At 39.6% G+C, this 18655-nt stretch overlaps 1 protein-coding gene across 1 annotated transcript in view; it reads right to left on the bottom strand.

Moving 5' to 3' along the window:
- LOC122814947 (aldo-keto reductase family 1 member C23-like protein) overlaps positions 1 to 5767 on the bottom strand; it is a 188772-nt gene extending 183005 nt beyond the window's left edge. Inside the window, exon 1 of the mRNA XM_044087207.1 lies at positions 5423 to 5767. Coding sequence (XP_043943142.1) covers positions 5423 to 5515 — 93 coding nt within the window. The 5' untranslated portion in view covers positions 5516 to 5767. The remainder of the gene's footprint in view (positions 1 to 5422) is intronic.
- Positions 5768 to 18655: the final 12888 nt, after the last annotated feature.

Here is an 18655-nt window from a genome sequence, read left to right as displayed (position 1 = left end):
ATATCCTTACAGAAGGCAGAAGAGGTCTGTCAATCAATATGTACACATTTACTTGCAGACTTTGATGTCTTGAATGCCATGGGATCAGGTTTGAGAAAATACAGTTGGAGAACAGTGCCGTAAAGAGACGTTAAATTGCAAAGCAAATACTGCATAGTTAAGATATGAAATACAACAAAAGTACATAATTGTTTATTGAATGTCCTAGATATTAAATTTAGTAATACTGCCAGAATTTTTTGCCTAAAGTTTAGTCTTTGTTACAGATGAGCTCCAACTCTGAAAAATAAAATATGAAAGTGCATTAATCAAAAAATTATTCATCTCCAACTACAGTAGGTCTAGTATGTAATGAGAGAGAAAGTTCAGTGAGGAAGTGGTCTTACTGAGTGTGAACACTAACATTAGAGCTACTCCATAAGTTCCATCAGGAATTTTGCATAGCAGAAATGAAAATAATTTAAATCTAATTAAGTTTGCATCACATTTATTCAGAACTATCTGGGTATTGTACATCATTTTTAGAAGGATGAATGTATAGCAAGTTACTTTAGAACATTTATGAGAAAAATATAAAAGGTGTTCCCCAGAAAGATTCAAGATTCAAGCAGACCAGTTAATTTTACTCTCTACACACACACACACACACACACTCTCTCTCTACACACACACACACACACACACACACACACACACTCTCTCTCTACACACACACACACACACACACACACTCTCTCTCTACACACACACACACACACACACACACACACTCTCTCTCTACACACACACACTCTCTCTCTACACACACACACACACTCTCTCTCTCTACACACACTCTCTCTCTCTACACACACTCTCTCTCTCTCTACACACACACTCTCTCTCGCTCTACACACACACACTCTCTCTCGCTCTACACACACACACTCTCTCTCGCTCTACACACACACACTCTCTCTCTCTCTCTCTCGCTCTACACACACACACTCTCTCTCTCGCTCTACACACACACACTCTCTCTCTCGCTCTACACACACACACTCTCTCTCTACACACCTCTCTCTCGCTCTCTCTCTCTACACACACCTCTCTCTCTCTCTACACACACCTCTCTCTCGCGCTCTCTCTCTACACACACCTCTCTCTCTCTACACACACCTCTCTCTCTACACACACCTCTCTCTCTACACACACCTCTCTCTCTCTACACACCTCTCTCTCTCTCTACACACACCTCTCTCTCTCTCTACACACCTCTCTCTCTCTCTACACACACCTCTCTCTCTCTCTACACACACCTCTCTCTCTCTACACACTCTCTCTCTCTACACACTCTCTCTCTCTCTCTCTTCCCCACCTCTCTCCCCCTCTCTGGGCCTCTCTCTCTCTCTCCCCCTCCCTCTCTCGCCCTCTCTCTCCCCCCCTCTCTCTCTCCCCGTCTCTCTCAGTCTCTCTCTCCGTCTCTCTCCCTCTCTCCCCCTCTCCCCTCCTCTGGCCTCTCTCTCCCCCTCTCTCCTCCCTTTCTCCTCCCTTTCTCCTCCCTTTCTCCTCCCTCTCTCCCCCTTTCTCCTCCCTCTCTGGCCTCTCTCTCCCCCCTCTCTCTCCCTCTCTCCCCCCCTCTCTGGGCCTCTCTCTCCTCTCCCCCTCTCTCTGGCCTCTCTCTCTCTTTCTCTCCCCCCTCTCTCCCCCCTCTCTGGGCCTCTCTCTCTCCCCTCTCCCCTCTCTCTTTCTCCCCACCTCTCTGGGCCTCTCTCTCTCCCCACCCTCCTCTCTCTCTCCCCCCCTCTCTGGGCCTCTCTCTCTCCCCCCCCTCTCTCTCTGGGCCTCTCTCTCTCTCCCCCCCCTCTCTGGGCCTCTCTCCTCTCTCCCTCTCTCTCTCTCCTCCTCTCTCTCCCCCCCTCTGGGTCGCGCTCTCTCCCCCTCTCTGGGCTCTCCTCTCTCTCTCTCCCCTCCCCTCTCTGGGCCTCTCTCTCTCTCTCCCTCTCCCGCTCTCTCTCCTCCCTCTCTCTCCCTCTCCTCCCTCTCACCCCTCTCTCTCTCCCCCTCTGGGTCGCTCTCTCTCTCTCCCCCTCTGGGTCGCTCTCTCTCTCTCCCCCTCTGGGTCGCTCTCTCTCCCCTCTCCCCTCCTCTCCGGGCCTCTCTCTCTCTCTCCCCCCTCTGGGCCTCTCCCTCCCCGTCTCTCTCCCCTCTCTCCCTTCCCCTCTCTCTCCCCCTCTCTCTCCTTCTCCCTCTCTGGCCTCCCTCTCTCTCTATCCCTCTGGGTCACTCTCTCTCTCTGGGCCTCTCTCTTTCTCCCCCCCTCTCTCGGCCTCTCTCCCCCCCCCTCTGGGCCTCTCTCCCTCCTCTCTCCTCCTCTCTCTCCCCCCCTCTCTGGGCCTCCTCTCTCCCCCCCTCCCCGGGCCTCTCCCCTCTCTTTCTCCCCCCTCTCTCCTCTCTCCCCCCCCTCTGGGTCACTCTCTCTCTCTCCCCCTGTCTCTCTCTCTCCCCCCTCTGGGCCTCTCTCCCCTCTCTGGGCCTCTCTCTTCCCCCTCTCTCCCTCTCTGGGCCTCTCTCTCTCTCTCTCTCTCCCCTCCCTCTCTGGGCCTCTCTCTGGGCCTCCTCTCTCTCTCCCCTCCCTCTCTGGGCCTCCTCTCTCTCTCCCCTCCCTCTCTGGGCCTCCTCTCTCTCTCCCCTCCCTCTCTGGGCCTCCTCCCCCTCTGGGCCTCTCCCCCTCTCTGGGCCTCTCTCTCTCCCCTCCCTCCCTCTCTCTCTGGGTCGCGCTGTCCCTCCCTCTCTCTCTGGGTCTCGCTCTCCCCCCCTCTCCCTCTCCCCCTCTCCCTCTCTCCCTCTCTCTCTGTGGGTGCCTCTCTCTCCCTCTCTCTCTGTGGGTGCCTCTCTCCCCCTCTCTCTCTGTGGGTGCCTCTCTCCCCCCTCTCTCTCTGCACCTCTCTCTCTCCCCCACTCTCTGGGCCTCCCCTTCTCTAGGCCTCTCTCTCCCCCACTCTCTGGGCCTCCCCTTCTCTAGGCCTCTCTCTCTCTTCCCCCCTCTGGGCCTCTCTCTCTCTCTCCCCCTCTCTCTCTCTGGGCCTCTATCTCTCTCTCTCTCTCCCCCTCTCTTTCTGGGCCTCTCTCTCTGGACCTCTCTCTCTCCCCCTCTCTGGGCCCCTCTCTCTCCCCCCCTCTCTGGGCCTCTCTCTCTCTCCCTCTCTCTGGGCCTCTCCCTCCCCCTCTCTGGGCCTCTCCCTCCCCCTCTCTGGGCCTCTCCCCCTCTCTCTGGGCCTCTCCCCCCCCCTCTCTCTGGGCCTCCCCCCTCTCTGGGCCCCTCTCTCTCTCTTCTTCCACAGTGGAGTGATGAACATAACTATAAAAATAGTTTGCATACAACTAGACATGCACAATCTTTTTACTATAGTTTTAATACTCAGTCTTGGCACGTTCTTACAAATGTTAAGCAACAGTGGGAACACAAGATGAGTGGTTCAGGAACAGACTGTAGAGATGTCAATGAACATTACAGAATGAGAAAGACCTATACATCGGCACCCTGATTGGACAGCAAAGGTTTTCCAGGAGGTTGTTAATCTACAGGTTATGCCCATTGAAAACGAGTCCACCACTTCATGACATTGTATTAAGCTGCTGTGGAGCTCAGACAAAAAAAAAGTAATGCTTACATTCGCTAAGCAGCACTTTTCCTGTTTAGTAAGTGTAAAATAAAAAAATAGAAAGTGTGTGTGTGTGTATATGCCTGCATGAAAATGAGGGTACATCCATTTTACACTCGCTAAGCACCTTTTAGAAGTATAAAAGCAAAACAAAAATGAGTGTTATGTTGGTCTGCATGCCATCAAAATGCTCGCATAATTTGTATTTGCCATCTAAATGAGTTAATAACAGGGGTAGAACACTGATCCACGACGACCAATTTCAGTCTCTCAAACTAATAAAGTAAGTAACTAACAAAATCAGACATAGATTTGATATACAATGCAGCTCGATACAATTAGTAATACCAGAAGTACATAAAGGGTGATAAACACTGTTTAAAATATGCCCACTGAGCACATGACAGTATATACTGGAAATTAAACAGCAGCATGAGGTAACAAATAATATGCAGAAAAAGAACAGTCACTTAAAGAACAATCCTATTTGCTGGGTCCTGCGTGGGTGTGGTGTAGAGGAGAAGCAGGCTGTGGAAATAGTGTTATGTATAAGCATTAAGTGGGAAGGAATTATTTTTTCCTGGTTAAAATTCCTACTAGAATTTTAGTTGCAAGGGTCAATACTGCAATGGAGGGAGCAGTAAGAGTTTACCATCAACTATCATGTACCATGTTGCTCAAAGCAACTGTTCATAGCAATATTAATGAACAAGTAAATACCCCGTGGGGTAATGTTTAATACAAAGCCCAAATATGTCAGAGTCCCTTTACATGTTTGGGAAGATAATACAAGGTATACATCTACCTTAAAACCGCACTTTTTAAGATACATTTGTCTAACGTCGATTACAAAACACACGTGGTTACTTTTACTTCCATAAAACTTATTTAAACAAAATATGAAGGAAACACGCATCTATGCTGTAGCCCCGGCTCTCAACCTCTTAATGCAAGAAATCTAAGCCTAAAATAATGGGGGTCGACAGATACCAAAACAAATATTGATTTTATAAACTCAAAGCTGCTAGAATAACAGGATTTGTGTTAGCATACATTTTCTGAAGGAAATGAAGTCCGAAACACAAATGACATTTAAATTACTTCGATATTCAGTGATTTGCCAGAAAACTGAAGATTTTATGAGGAGCAGACAAAAATTTGGACGTTCTCCGAAAATCCGTACAGTTGAGACGTACGGGTACTAATAGCTCGGATACTACAACACTTTGTAACACTCCAAACAAGGCAGACACATGGGTCTAGTCCAATCAAGTACGTTTAAATGTGCAGTGTTTTTTAACAAATTAACACTATAAACAAGCTAAAATTTTCCAGTTTTTGAACGTTTCCTCAGACTTTTAGCCTTTTGCTATTTCGCTAGTAGTGACAGTCAGAATGTTTGGTGAAGAACTCCTCAACCAAACCCGTTTAGGGTGTAAATGCACCGCAATTTACACTTAGGGTTGCCACCTTTGCAAATGCCCAAAGTTGGAAAGTTGTTGTAGAAACGTCAGATTTTGTAGGGCCCACGGTCTGTACAAATGACAGAATTTTTTTGTCAAAATAAAATCTTATTCTTGCAGCATTTGAGGTGTTTATTCTGCTTCTTATAGCATTTAGATGTTTCAGATAGAAAAATAACTAACTTTGCAACTATTAAAGAAAATATAGGAGACGTGTTTGTCCTAAAATCTCAGGACATTTACAATTGTTTGCAGGACACAACTGCCCAGATGGACTGTCCCCCGCAAAGTGGGACAGGTGGTAACCCTACTTACACTTCCATTCGGTGCGAAAGTTCCCAGTCCAACTGCTGGCATCCGAGACCCGTCATTCATCTTTAACACCATAACTGTATCATTCTGTGCCATGGCGAGGAGACCGTTGTGCAAAATAACAGCGACCGTACTACTGTTAATTATGAGAAAATCAGACGAGATAGTTGGTGAAACTGCAGAGAAAACCTGCAGAAACCCACCACTTTAGTCAGGTAGTTACTACTAACCACGAAACGTCTACAACGTTGGGAGGTGAAGGAGTAAATAAAGTGTGCCGCCTGGGTGTGACAAGGGGCGTGCTACTAGGAAGGAAACAGCAATAATTTCAGATTTGCGAGCTTTCTGATTTACACTCTATTACTAAATTAGTAACCTGGTGTATTTAACACATCTTTAGCTTAAATCAGCGTTACAGAAAACCAGCACTAAAGTGTAGTAATTAGTATCGGCTGTGAATAGTTTTGTTCTTTCAATTGCTCAGCTTCATGTCTTCCAGTTTTGGGGTAATTACATCCTTCAATTGTGCGTGCTTTTGACTCAGATTCTAGATCTGTCTCTCTTAATCATTTTAAACTGCTCACTTTTAGAGAAATGGTGGACTGTAAACTTTGTAAATAATGAGAATAATTAGAGTTATAGGCTTCATTCACTTTAAACATTGAATATTCGCATTCCGGTATTCTGTCAGCATGTGACATTAATAGTAGGTATCTTTTTATAAAGTGCCCCTGATTATTTCTGGCTTTGTCCCCGATTCTGTTTTTTTTTTTTTTTTTTTTTTGTAAACAAGAAACATCTTTATTAAATTATCACGTATGACATAGGCAATCTTTATAAATGAAAACAAACCATATTGACAATCTTACAGTTGCAAACATTATAGGTTACAAACTAGACTGACACAACTGTACCTGCAAACATTATACATTACTTATAATCTATCCAGTCATTATCAGTCAACAGTTACATAGCTCATTCAAATCATGCTGCCTATTAAATCTTGTTCCTCCTCTGCTTTATATTGTTCCCACAATTTGCTACTTCTAGTAAAATGTGTTTAGACTTTGATTTCCATTTTCTTGTAATTGCTTTTTTTGGCAACAACCATAATTAGATAGGGCAATGCCTTACTATGGCTAGGCAATTCTGATTCTGCATGATAGCTCAAAAAATCATTCCCTTAGTTACACCAGTTTGCTTACCCTGTATCTTTGACAGTGCAGTCTGCAGGGAATCTTTAAAGTCTGCCAATTCATTACACTCCCAGAAAATATGTTCCTAAATATTTCTTTCTTTACCATTGCACCTCCAACATTTGCTGTCTATCTGAGGTATAAAAATATATATGTAAACACTTCCAAGCAAAGATCCTAAATCTTCTAGACTTTGTTGCATATTTGGGAGACATGAATATATCCCCCTCTTGTCTCTGTGTGAATTGCTTATCCAGTCTCTCTTCTCAATCTTTTCTAACCTTCTCTGATTGATTCTTATAGTCATAATACAATATTTTATATGCTCTACTAATTAGTCAATTTTTAATGACAGCTTCTGTTCTAAATTCTACTAAAAACTCTACCAATTTTAGTCTTTCATTTAGGACACCCCCCCCCCTATTTCTTTCTCTTTGCCTATACTCTGATATAAATCCTTGATAGGGAAGGCACTCTCTAACCTGCAGTCCTGTATGAAGCTGGATCTGATGGACCTTTACCCTCTTTAGGCATTACACCTACCATCGCTTTCTTCCAGGATGTTGGTACTTCTCCTCTTAAAATACTGTTAAACAAAGTCTTCCAAATCTTTTTATCAGTTTTCCCCTCCTAGCTTCCAAACTTCCATAGGAATGCCATCTATTCCTGGGGACTTTCCTGTAGATTGGTTATACATCACCATTTTTATCTCGTCTCCTCCTGTCTGAACTGTTAGTAACTGAACCTCATCCACCTCTAACCTTGTCATATTGAATTCTTCCATAAACAATTTCATTTGTACCCTTTCTTGATTCCCATATTTTTCTGCTCTATATAGATTTTCATAGAATTTCCAGGATATTTCTAATACAGCTACAGGATCTCTTGTTATCTTCCTTGTTATAGGCTCCCTAAGCTTGGCAACAGCCCTTTCTACTTTCTGTTGCCTGGGTCATTGTGCTAAAAGTTTTTGTGCTGTAGAGTTATTATCAAAAAACAGTTGCTTAACAGCAACCTTTCTAAACTCATGCATGTTATCAAGGTAATCCCTTATTTTCTGTTTAGCATTCAGCAGTATCTCCTCTTCTTATTCTGTGGATTTCTCCCTATTTTGCAATACTTTAACATTTCTCAGTCCCTCTAAATAATTCTTGTTACTTTTTAACCATATCCCCCTTTCTTTTTTAAACTCCACTTTAATTATATCCCTCTCCCTAGCTATATTTTAAGAAGAAATTTCTGTCTTTCCTAATAGCTCCTGAATAATTTCCACTCCCATTCTTTAAATTCTTGTCTTTTCAACAGATAGGTGGGAAAGCGCCAGTGTCTCATATTTATTTTATTACCCTGTGTTTTATTTTAATTATTATTGGTGCATGATCTGAAATAGTTATTGGATCTGTATCAAGACCTTCAATTAAAAATGCACATGTTCCTGTGAAATGTAAATTCTGTCGAGTCTAGCACAGTTTTTGTATCTTGGGGAATAATATGTAAATTCACTTCAAACTCCTAGTACAGAATTTACATCTTCCATGCCAAATATTTTCATAGATTTCTTTAAAAATCTACCCTTCTTTGTTATATTTATCTATTTATTTAACATTTGTTAACTGAGAAAGTCTGACTTGGAACAAAGCCAATTTTCAGCGGATGCCTGGGGAGAAATGCTCCAGATGCATGTCTTTGTAATGTGGGAGGAAACCGGAGTACCTGGTGGAAATCCACATGAATGCAGGGAGGACATGCAGACACCGAGAATCGAATTGGAGAACATCTTGCTGTGGGGCGACAATGCTACAACTGCACCACTGGGCCATCCAAATATTTACCTTCTGGTCCCCCCAGATGCATCTTCACTGTTGCAAATCAAATTTCAGTTCTTACCTATAAGTAATATTCCTTGCTGAAAGCTAATTATCTCTCCCAGAATTTTCATAAGCTCCATTATACCAGTCTTCGGTGGAATATAAATACATTCCAGTGTAATCCTCCTCCTTTGCCAGTAGCCCTTAGTGCTACAAATCTACAATTATTATCTCTTTTTATCTTCTTCTATCACTATTGGAGCTACTCTTGCAATTGATATAAGTACTCCTTTTTTTCCTATGCCCCAAGTATTCTCCTGAATAGCCATCCTGAAAACATTTCTTTTTCAGATTCACATGTTCATTTTTTCCAAGAGTGTCTTCTGTAACATAACTAGTTGCACTGTATATTTTTAAATATAGTTCACTACTATTTCTGTTTTTGTATTCACCTGTGAGATCATTGACATGTAAAATCATTAGAGAAAGCATCTTTTTCTTAAAAAGTTATTATTCCAGTCTTTTATGTAGAACAGCTTTTTTTGTTAAATGGGTAGATCCCGAGTTTGTGTTACATGCATATACTTTTTTTGTTAAATGGGTAGATCCCGCGTTTGTGTTACATGCATATACTGTTTAGCAGGTTAATCTTTTATACAGTTGTTTCTTGTCATCTCCATTTGAGCCTCTGCCACATCTTACAACTTTTTGTTTTATTGAAAGCCCTCAAACAAAGAAAAAAGAACAAACACATCCAATACCTCCTAATACCTATTAACTTAACAGTAACACACAAAACTATGTATATCTGCAAATATTGAAGTTTTACCTTCATAATAGGAACAAATGTTCCAAACTGACAGCCAAATCACATAGACTTGAGATAACCTAAAAGAAAGGTTATCCATGCTAAGACAATGGTACAGCCTGTGCTTCTGCTAAGCACTGTTTGTCTTTGTGTTATCGTTATAGCGCTCTCTCAGCTGGGAGAACAATTGAATGCTTTCAGAAAATATTTTCTCCAAGCCATTTCTCTTTATCAGATTGTCTCTTAGAGACATAAGAACCAGATGCAAAACTGCCAAGCTTTCATTTGTTTCCTGGTTAAAAAAGCCTGCAATATTCAATATTTTTTTTCAGTTATTTGCTTTCTCTTAAACTTGTTACTAAATTAAGCTAAGGGCCTTAACCCAGTTATTCCCCTCTGCAGGAATGAGAAAAAGCACACTGATTTTTCTTTTGTTGTGCTTTTTTAACCAGATTTTTCTTCTTCTTCTTCTTCTTTTTACATTGCAGTGCCTACATTTCTTTAAAATATTGCACTTACAAATAACTGAAAAAACTTTACTTCATACCAAGAAAACCTTGGACTATTAAAATAGTACAATTAAGAAAAATGCTGTTTTACTTAGTTAACTTTCTCGCTCCTCTTCCCCTTTCCCGAGTTTTTTCCGAACATTAATAAAATGAAGTAGGGCATATACTTTATTGTCCCCTACAAGTTTAACAAAGTCTAAAAAAGTCCAATATTTCCAGATTTTCTTATTCTGTCATGTTTCACAAATATAATTATTGCTTTGTAATTCCACTTTTGTCACTTTCCAAGTTACTGTTTTTATTTCTGTTCATCTCTGTCTCACCAATCCCATCTCTGCTTTATTTCCAATGTACTCTCAGTTCATCTAGTTGACTCTTGTGACTTTTTCCATCTTTCAAGCATTTTTCATTGAAACATTGGAAAAGATTTCACTGGCACAGTCTTTCTGTGGTCTTTATTACCAGAAGAACAAGAAGAAGAATCTCCTTCCATTTCACAGCTCAATTTTAGTTGGGCAAATTTTTGTATTTCTTCCTTAGCATGTACTTCATCAAAAGGGTCAATATCACTTCATAGAACTGTTATTTTATTGAATAACTAATCATCAAACCATATTTGTTGAAGTTTCTATTCAGTGAACGACCTAAACATTGAATGGAATTGTTGTAGTTGGCCATCCTGAAAAAAAATTGTGTATGGTGTCACAGAGTAAAGAATTAGTATGCAGATGTTTAGAAGCTATATGTAAAATTTTATCATTACAACAGAAAGGTAAATAAAGAAAACTGTCTTTAAATTAACATAAAAGGTGATCTTTATTTATAAACTAAGTTTATTTTCTTAGTTTACCATTTTCGTCAATGTAGTGTTATCTCATAGTTGATATATTTTATTTGTGGGGGTGTGGGGTGTAGGGGGGCTTGCCCCCTGCAAAAATGAAGAAAAAATCTAATCAGACTGATATTATTGGACTTAATTATTTACAGTTTGATGTGTGACAGTCTATTTAACATTCACAGTGTTGAACAAGTAAAACAATTTGTCGAATTTAAATTCAATGTTTAGGTCATCCACTGGATAGGAACTTTGACAATTAGGGTTCAATAATAAGTTATTTGATAAAATAACAGTTTCATGAAGTGATATAGACCCCATCAAAAAATATTTTGTCCCTCCAGGGAAAAATATTTTGAAGCTAGCTGGGTACAGCAGTTTGAATCTATTGCCTGTGTCTCAACATTCCCTGAATAATGGAATACATTTATTCCTATTTTGCCTGGTACACAGTAAGTAGTCATTCTCTACAGACACTCTGCTGTCTCCCACATTTAATACTTTGTCCTTCTGACACAGTTTTGTCAGAATCAATTCCTTCTGCTGGTAGGATTGTATCTTTATTATTAAAGGTCTAGGTTGCTTTCCCATAGCCAGGTTTGGAGCATGCACACGATGTGTCCTTTTAATTAACAGTTCCTGTTGAAGAATACCAGACTAGTTGCTTATTTGTGCTTTCATAACATTAATGCAATCTGTTCCTTCCACCTTCTCTAGTACAGAAGAAAATCTCAAGTTTTCCCTACATGCTCTGTCCTCTAATTCTATTATTTTCTTAAACAACTCTTATTGTGCAGTCTCATATTCAGCCAGCCTTTTTTTCATTTGGACCTCTGAGTTTTGCAGTTTTATCACCTTATCTAAATATCTGTTTAAAACTTCTTCCATTTTTACAGCCCTTTATTGTTTGAGTTGAAATATTCCATCAGTGTTTCATTTATTTTAATCAGGTCTGTGTGTAGTTGCCTTATACTTTCTTCTAGGTTACTGGAAGTCATGTCTGGAGCTTGCACTGCTTTTTGCTGAACAGCTGCAGTACTCTCCCCAGTCAGCGTTTCTTTGTCCCCTTTTTTTAGCTGGTTTTATTTCATCTCCTCTGTATTTCTTTTTTTCCTGGCATCCAGGCAGTGTACTTTCTAGCCAGTTAGTGAAATTTACCCAAAAATATAGGTCCACTGGCTTTCTCTGCTAAGTTTCTGTTTTCACAATGTTAGAGGTAGAATTCAGCTTTTACTTAATGTGCAGCCATCTTGGATGTTTGTCCTTGATTCTTTTGAGATCTCTCCCTATTCATTTGAGAGCTATAGTTATAATCAGTGACAAGAACTCTAAATTAGAGGGGTATTGTAAAGACTGATACCATTTGATTAAAATATGAAAAAAGTAAATGCGTGATAGAAATTAATAAAGAGTTGAACAACTGAATCTGGGAGGGGAAGATGGCAAGATCAAGTGGGATACGTTTATCCTTCCATTAGAACAAGGTGGTTTGGGATTACCTGATTTCAAGGAGTATTTCAAAGCTACTCAGTTAAGGCTTCTTTAGTAGCATAAGCAAAAAGCTATAATTCAAAGTGGAAAAGGTTGATAATGAAATGGGGGGGGGGGCAGAAATAAGGACAGACTGTGATTTTGAATACAGATCTTAAAAGGAGAATAGGAACCACCATACAACATATTATATCCATAAAGTAGCAGAAAGTATTCTAAGAACTAAGCCAACAAGAAAAAGGAGATTCTGTTGATAGAGTGATTTGCAAGGTGATAATGGAGTACACTGGAATGAAATAGTGTCTTTGTGTGACAATTGAAGTATTAGTGCAGAAGCATAGTTGTACACCTATGCACTGCTGTCATAGCATTTTAAATCACAATTGCAAAGATGGTATTGCAGTCCACTATTCTCCAGTATCACCCATGTTTTTTGTCGCGGAAAACAATGATGTGGCAGTTTTAGAGGTTTTGTAAACTAATTTGGTTGTCTTGGTGAGATATTGCTGTTGGGGGATGTCACTGTTGTCCATACTCAAGGACCATTTCACTTTTGCACACTTGTCGGGACTTTTAAATTCTTATTTTGTGCAGTCCAACAGTGTTTAGACTTTGTCTTTTAATGTTAAAATGTGTTTTAGAATTGCTACTTTGTTGTTTTCATGCTGCATTTACATTTGTGCAACTTTTTATTGTGTTACTTTTGGGTGTGTTACTATATTGTTTTAAGTATTTGTATTCTTTTCAAGGTTACATGAAAAATGTAGTTCTTCCTGGCATTTTTTAGTAAAATGTTTATTGCAACATTTTAAGATTTGCAAGTGATGCCCTTATACATGTCATCCATGTTATGATTTTTAGGGTGTATATGTTTCGTAGTTCCAAATGGGGGTTCTGTTAAGGAAATTATAACAGAATCACCTGTAAAAATAAATAAACAAATAAATAAATAAACAAATAAATAAAAGGCAGTGAACTCCACCACCAGTAGCAGTGGATCAGGATTTTGGAGATAATGGAGAACACTGGACTGAACCATAACTTGAGTTCATATTCATAGATGCACATCCATGAATATGAACTCAAGTTACGTTCATAGATGCGAGTTACGCTCAGTTCAGTGTTCTCCATTATCCGGAACTGCAATTAGGGGTACAGAGAATAGGCAAGAGGGGACTGGAATTTACTGGAGAAAACTGGCAAAGGAACCAAGGTATTGGGAGCAAATAATTAGAGAGGAAAAGGTAATAGTATGGGAAGAGGACAAGAATACATATGGACTGCAGGCTGGCGTTTGCCTTCCCTAGCAAGGATTGAGATCAGAGTATAGGCAAAGAGAAAGGACTCGGGGATACTAAGTGAAATACCACCACTGTCAGAGGTTTTAGTAGAATCTAGAACATAAGCTGCTGTTGAAAAAGGGATAATGAGTAGGGCATATACAATATTGTATAACTATAGGAATCAGTCACAGGAAATTAGAAAGGATTGGGAAGATAGACTGGATAAGCATTTCATAAAGAAACAATGGGAGGAGATATGTATAGCTCCCAAATGTGTAACAAAGTCTAGAAGATTTAGGATTTTTGCTTAGAAGTTTTGCATAGATATTTTTATACCCCAAGCAGACTCCAAATATTTTTTCCTCAGGTAGATGTTAAATGTTGGAGGTGTGATGGGAAAGAAAGAGATAACTGGGAAAATTTTTTGACAATATGATGAGTTATCAGACTTAAAGAAATTTCCTGCAGACTTCTCTGTCATAAATACTGGCTGAGCAAATTGGTATAACTAAGGAAATGATTTTTTTGAGCTGTGATACAGAATCAGAGTTCCCTAGACACAGTAAGACCTTGCTGAGTTTAATTGTGATGACTGCCAAATAAAAGAGCAATTCGTAGAAAATGAAATTCAAAGTCTAAACCAGCCATACTAGAAGTACTGAAGTGGGATATTCAGAAAAGAGTAGGAGTGAATTACACAGAAAAAAATGGGAATTGTGCGAACAATACATGTAGAATAATGTTTTGGCAGAGGAATGAGGTTTAAGCAAAAGCAGGAATTGAATGCGCCATGTAATATTTGACAATGACTATACAGAAGATTACATGTGATATATAATGTTCGCAACTGAAAATATATCAGTATGGTTTGTTTTCATTTATATAAATGTCTGATTGTCTGGCATGAGTGATAATTCAATAAAGATGTTTCTTGTTTAAAATAAATAAATGTTTCACTTGATATCTCTTGTTCTGTCACACAGAATCAAGAATTTCTGAAGGGACGTATGGAGAAAAATTGTTAAACTAAACCAGAGAAGTCTCAGAAAATTAGAACCATGCAAATGCCAGTTGTCTGAAGGATTGTGAAAAACAATGTGAACCAGCTCAAATGAAAAGCAAAAAAGTACCATACCTCTCAACTTCTTTGTTCAAGAATTCTGGACAAAGCCAACAGTAATGGTGGAAAAAGACCTAAAATCAACTTTTAAATATTACTTTAATTCACTGAAAAAAGTTAATAGAACAACATGTTTTCTTCAGCATGCATTTTCCATACAGTATGAAAATCTAATGTTTGGCATTATTGTCTGACTGTAGTCCTCAATGATCTACCAGAAAATCAAAAATGTTATGAGGGTCAGGGCAAAAATATGAGGTAAAGTCAGGGGCAGTTGACAGGTATGGAAAGTAAGTTGTGTAAGAAAACTTAGCATAACAGTTGATGTTTGAATGATCACTGCTGAGAGGAGCCTGAACTATATGGGTTATGTTCAGTGCTTTCTTGCCAGATAAATTATGGAGGCAAGAGCCCTGAAAAAGGGCATGGTTAGATATATAAAGACAAGCTTCTCCACTCTGGAAAGCAAATAATACACATTTAGGGGGATGGAAGAAGAGAGCAGCTACTGCAGTAGGTATATTTGAACATCTCTTATGGTAAGTTTATTTACAGAGCCGTACTATGCTCATCATTAGATCACTATTGCAGTAGCCTAAGCTATGGGTAGATTACCAAAGCTTAGAATGTTTGGGAAGAGGAAGGATGAGGGTCCAGAAGCCCATGGAGAATGGTCTTATCAAAGTCTGCTCTACTTCTGGAAAAGGTGTCTAGTCTGTAGTGTTTTATGAAAGTATGTGCACAGGACCAAGTTGTTGTCTGTAGTAGACTTGTTGAGTCCACCCTTTTCCAAAAAGCCGCTGAAAAGCCAACTCCCTAGTAGAATGTGTCTTGACCATGCCTGAAATTGACTTGTTATGGTGAGAGTAACAAAGAGAAATACCAGTGGGCAACCATTTGGAAATTGCCTTGACGTTGGTTGTCCTTTTTTATTACCTTCATAAGAAATAAATAATTCATCAGAATTTCTGAAGGTTTTAGTTCTGAGAAGGTAGTAGAAGTATCAGAGATGTCTATGGACATCCAGCCTTTGAAGAATCCTTTTCCCCTCATTTTTAAATTCTGGAATGAATTCTGGGAGCTAGATTATTTATGTATTTATCTTTGTTTACTGAGACTGGGGTTTATCCAATTTTCCATGGAGACCCGGGGAGAAAACCTCCACGTATTAGGCAATTACATTTAAAGGCAAAAAAATGATATTTTGTAAAATACATTGATTTTACATGAAAACACAAGTATATGAATACACTAAAACACATTATATAACATATGGTAGCCTATGAAATTTAAAGAAATACAATTTTTTCATGAGGTAACTGGTTAAAGAGAAATTACAAAGAAGCGCATTACATAATGCATCCACTGTCTGTCAGTTGGAGGTACAGAAAAGAGGTAGTGAAGGCAACAAGGGATTTAGCAGGAGGTAGAATTTAAGAGGAGATGTAGTTATATGAAACATTAGGTAGACTGAGACAGAAAACTTGTATAGATTTGCAGTAAAGAAAATAGAGGTAGTGGACATTATCTGGGAAATGGAAGCTTTGCAGAAGAGAAGTTATGTAGAGGGTGGAGTGGCAGTCTGTAGAAGAACAGTGTAAATGATAGTTGGAGAATATACAGCGAGACTCACATGATTTTTGAAAGGATGTATCCAGGAGACACTTCAAGAATACTATTCTGTGGGGTAGAATCAGATAAGATTTTAGAATACTCTCCTGGAAACCCAGTCTGTGAAGGAGCTCTCATCAAAGTGAGAAATCTCTGACACTTTGAAAAAGACTCTGCAAAAATAAGCAAGTTGTCTAAATAAGAAACAGTGTGAATATCCTGCAGTCTGCAGTAGGCTATCACTGGAGTTAGACATTTTGTAAACACCCTTGGAGCAGTAGATAACCCAAAGGCCAATGCAGAGAACTGATAGTATAATCCACTCACAGAAAATCTTAAGACACAATTGATATCTGGCTAATGGAGTGTGATAAGCATCCTTTAATCTAAAATTACCAAAAAAATGAAAAGGGGGATAAGAGGTAACATGTTCTGAAGGGATAGCAATTTGAACTTTCAAACGTTCACAAAGCGGTTGAGAAAGGAAAGATATAGGACTAATCTCCATGAGGCTTCTTTCTTCGGTACCAGAAACTTTTTGAATAACATTTCCCTGCAAGTCAGAGAGGAACATGTTGTATTACCCCATGAACCCGTAGATGCTGGGGAAAATAAAAAGTATGATCTGGAGGAGGGATCCCCTGACAAATGATGAAGGGGCTACCACTGCCATCTGTACCCCTGAGGAGTAACTCTTAGAACCATTTGTCTGAGATTATGTGTTGCCAGATTGAGAGACTGAGAAGCACATTTTGAGGGAGCATTAAATGGTTAGCAGGGTGGGAAGGGAGAGGTTTAAATTTTGTAGATAGTTATTCCAAACTGTTGGACTGTCCTTGTTTTTGGGCCCCCCCCCCTTCTTTTTAGAGCCTCCTTGCCACTGTTTCTTGACTGTCTGCTTACCTGAAGTTTGTTGACACTCTGTATATTTTTTATAAAAGAATCATAAATTAGAGATGAAACTTTTAAAAAACTTGGAGAAGGAAGGCTCAGAAATCTGAGTCATTCCTGGAATAAGTTTTCTTGAACATAACTATGCATATCTTCTCATAACAGACCTAGTACCTGCTGGCTTTGAAGAAGCATCAGCCAAGTCACAATAAAATTTCAAAGAATGTTTGGTTACTTGAGAAACAGAAGTAATAAAAGCATTTAAAGATGATTTATCCTCAGATGAAGGAAAGGTGGCCACAAAGTTCCTCATATTCTCAAAAGAAACAAGCAAAAAACGTGCGTGAGCTTTACAATTAAGAATTCTGAAAATAAGAGTGACTGAAGAGTACAGTCTTTTCCCAGATCTATGAAAAGCTTTTCCATCTTTGTCTGACAGAGCGAGAAGAATTAGCATTTAGTAAATGTTTAGCTACAGAAGGATTTGACAAATCACTTCAGGATCAGATCTGAGATTACAAAATAAGTATTTATAAGACTGAGTAACCTAATATAATCAATCTACAGGCTGTCTTTTAGGCATATTGCAGGCTGTAATATAAAATATCCTCCAAAGCTGGAAAATACAGGAAGACAAGAAGTAGGCTGAGGAAATTTCAGTTGCAATAAATCATAATATTTTCTGAAAAACTAGAATGTCATGTCTTCCCACTGAAAAAAATATTGATTCATTCTAGGGATGGTTTTAGAAAAGAAAAACATTTCATAAGGAAAATATGAACAAATACTCTCCTCAGAATCAGTCTGTTGCCCAAAGAGAAACAAATGAATTTGCTCACACCGTCTTATTTCCTGTTCATCACACTGGGAGTCTTCAGAAACAGAGTCATTTCTTTTTCTCTTACCAGTATAACTTGACAGTGAAGGATTAAGAGCCTGAATTAAGCCTTGAGCCAAGCCCAGTAAATCTTCCTTATCCATAACAGCAGATACAGGGAAAGATAGATGTTTAACTTTCAGCTTTTTTGCACCAGGAATATCCATAGAAGCAGCCCAACTCATGTCAGGAGCATTATCCTGGGAAATAGGCATCTTGGTTCAGCTAAGCAGAGAAAAATTCTTTGCTTCTTGTTGCAAGACCAGCAAGAATGGTTCTTTCCTGTCCACAGAGGGCACTCAATCAGCCATAGCGGATATGTCAAACCCCTAGTGCATGGTAGCTGAAGGGACTCCACCAGAGGAACCCAGGGAAGAAAATAGGTGGTCTGAGGAACCTAAAATTGCCACTGCATGATCGCCCATCTGTGGCTGAGGCAGGGAGGCAGCCTACTGACCTGGAAAAGGCTAACAATTTACTGTTTTTTTTTGTGTCCAAAAGAAGGAAGAACAGAGGAACCAATAAGATGTTCCATGGTTAAGCCAAAAAAGAATCCTGAAACTTAGTGGTGATGTGAGCAAAACATTGGTCACAAGCAAGTGTGAAAAAAATCAGTATTTACTTAAAAATTGCAGTGACAAACATAAAGCACACTTGCTCTAGCCCCTCAAAATGTTTCATAAAATTCTTTTCAATAAAAGTTAAATTAAACTTATTTAAAACAAAAGTTTACAGCGAAAACAGAAAAAAGAAGCAGATCGGTTTAACTGATAAGAATGCCATGCAACAGTATAACACAATTTTCAA

This window comes from Protopterus annectens, chromosome 11.part0 (genome assembly GCF_019279795.1).
Source record: "Protopterus annectens isolate FY-2018-M chromosome 11.part0, PAN1.0, whole genome shotgun sequence".
In the NCBI taxonomy this organism is placed as follows: Eukaryota; Metazoa; Chordata; order Ceratodontiformes; family Protopteridae; genus Protopterus; species Protopterus annectens.
The sequence above is the reverse complement of the archived record's forward strand: the minus strand, read 5'-3'. Positions and strand labels throughout refer to the sequence as shown.